The sequence below is a fragment of the Corvus brachyrhynchos genome, unplaced genomic scaffold (assembly GCF_000691975.1).
Source record: "Corvus brachyrhynchos isolate BGI_N302 unplaced genomic scaffold, ASM69197v1 scaffold215, whole genome shotgun sequence".
In the NCBI taxonomy this organism is placed as follows: Eukaryota; Metazoa; Chordata; class Aves; order Passeriformes; family Corvidae; genus Corvus; species Corvus brachyrhynchos.
Window position 1 is genome coordinate 205,303 of NW_008237887.1, and position 747 is coordinate 206,049.

Here is a 747-nt window from a genome sequence, read left to right on the forward strand (position 1 = left end):
GAGCTTCCCCCAGCCCAGTGTGGGATTTCCAGGCTCCTGGAGGTGGGGAGAGCTTCCCCCAGCCCAGTGTGGGATCTCCAGGCTCCTGGAGGTGGGGAGAGCTTCCCCCAGCCCAGTGTGGGATTTCCAGGCTCCTGGAAGCAGGGAGAGCTTCCCCCAGCCCAGTGTGGGATTTCCAGGCTCCTGGAAGCAGGGAGAGCTCCCTTGGGAGTGGTGCCACGTGGTGACCTGGCCCTGTTCCGCAGGGTTCTGCACGGCCAAGGGGGACCTCATCAGCTCCATCCTCTACCCCAAACCCGTGAGCTTCAAGTTCTACAAGGACGCTGTGAAGTTCGTGATGTTCCTGGCTGTCCTGGGTAGGTCCGGGCCTGGAGCCGCATCCCAGAGCCCCCAGATCCCATGGAATGGTGGGACCCCCCCATGCTGCGCCGCACTTTGTAACCGCGCCCGTTGTCCCCGGCACAGCGCTCATCGGCACCGTGTACAGCATCCTCATCCTGGTTAGGAACCAGGTAGGGCCCTGGGAGCGGGAGAATCCCCCGGGATCCATCGGGCGTGCGGGATTCCCACCCCTCTCCCTCCTCCTCCCCTTCCAGGTCCCCGTGGGACAAATCATCATCCGCGCCCTGGACCTGGTCACCGTCATCGTGCCGCCGGCGCTGCCGGCCGCCATGACCGTGGGCACCATCTACGCCCAGAACCGGCTGAAGAAGCAGGGCATCTTCTGCATCAGCCCGCCCCGCATCA

The 747-nt window shown here is 64.9% G+C and overlaps 1 protein-coding gene across 1 annotated transcript in view; it reads left to right on the forward strand.

The window, feature by feature from the left end:
• Positions 1-747, forward strand: part of ATP13A2 (ATPase 13A2) — a gene marked incomplete at both ends in the record, with an annotated part of 13,009 nt that overhangs the window by 5,130 nt on the left and 7,132 nt on the right. The window contains 3 exons of the mRNA XM_017732691.1: positions 246-356; positions 466-512; positions 597-741. Of these exons, the coding sequence (XP_017588180.1) occupies positions 246-356; positions 466-512; positions 597-741 (303 nt within the window). The remainder of the gene's footprint in view (positions 1-245; positions 357-465; positions 513-596; positions 742-747) is intronic.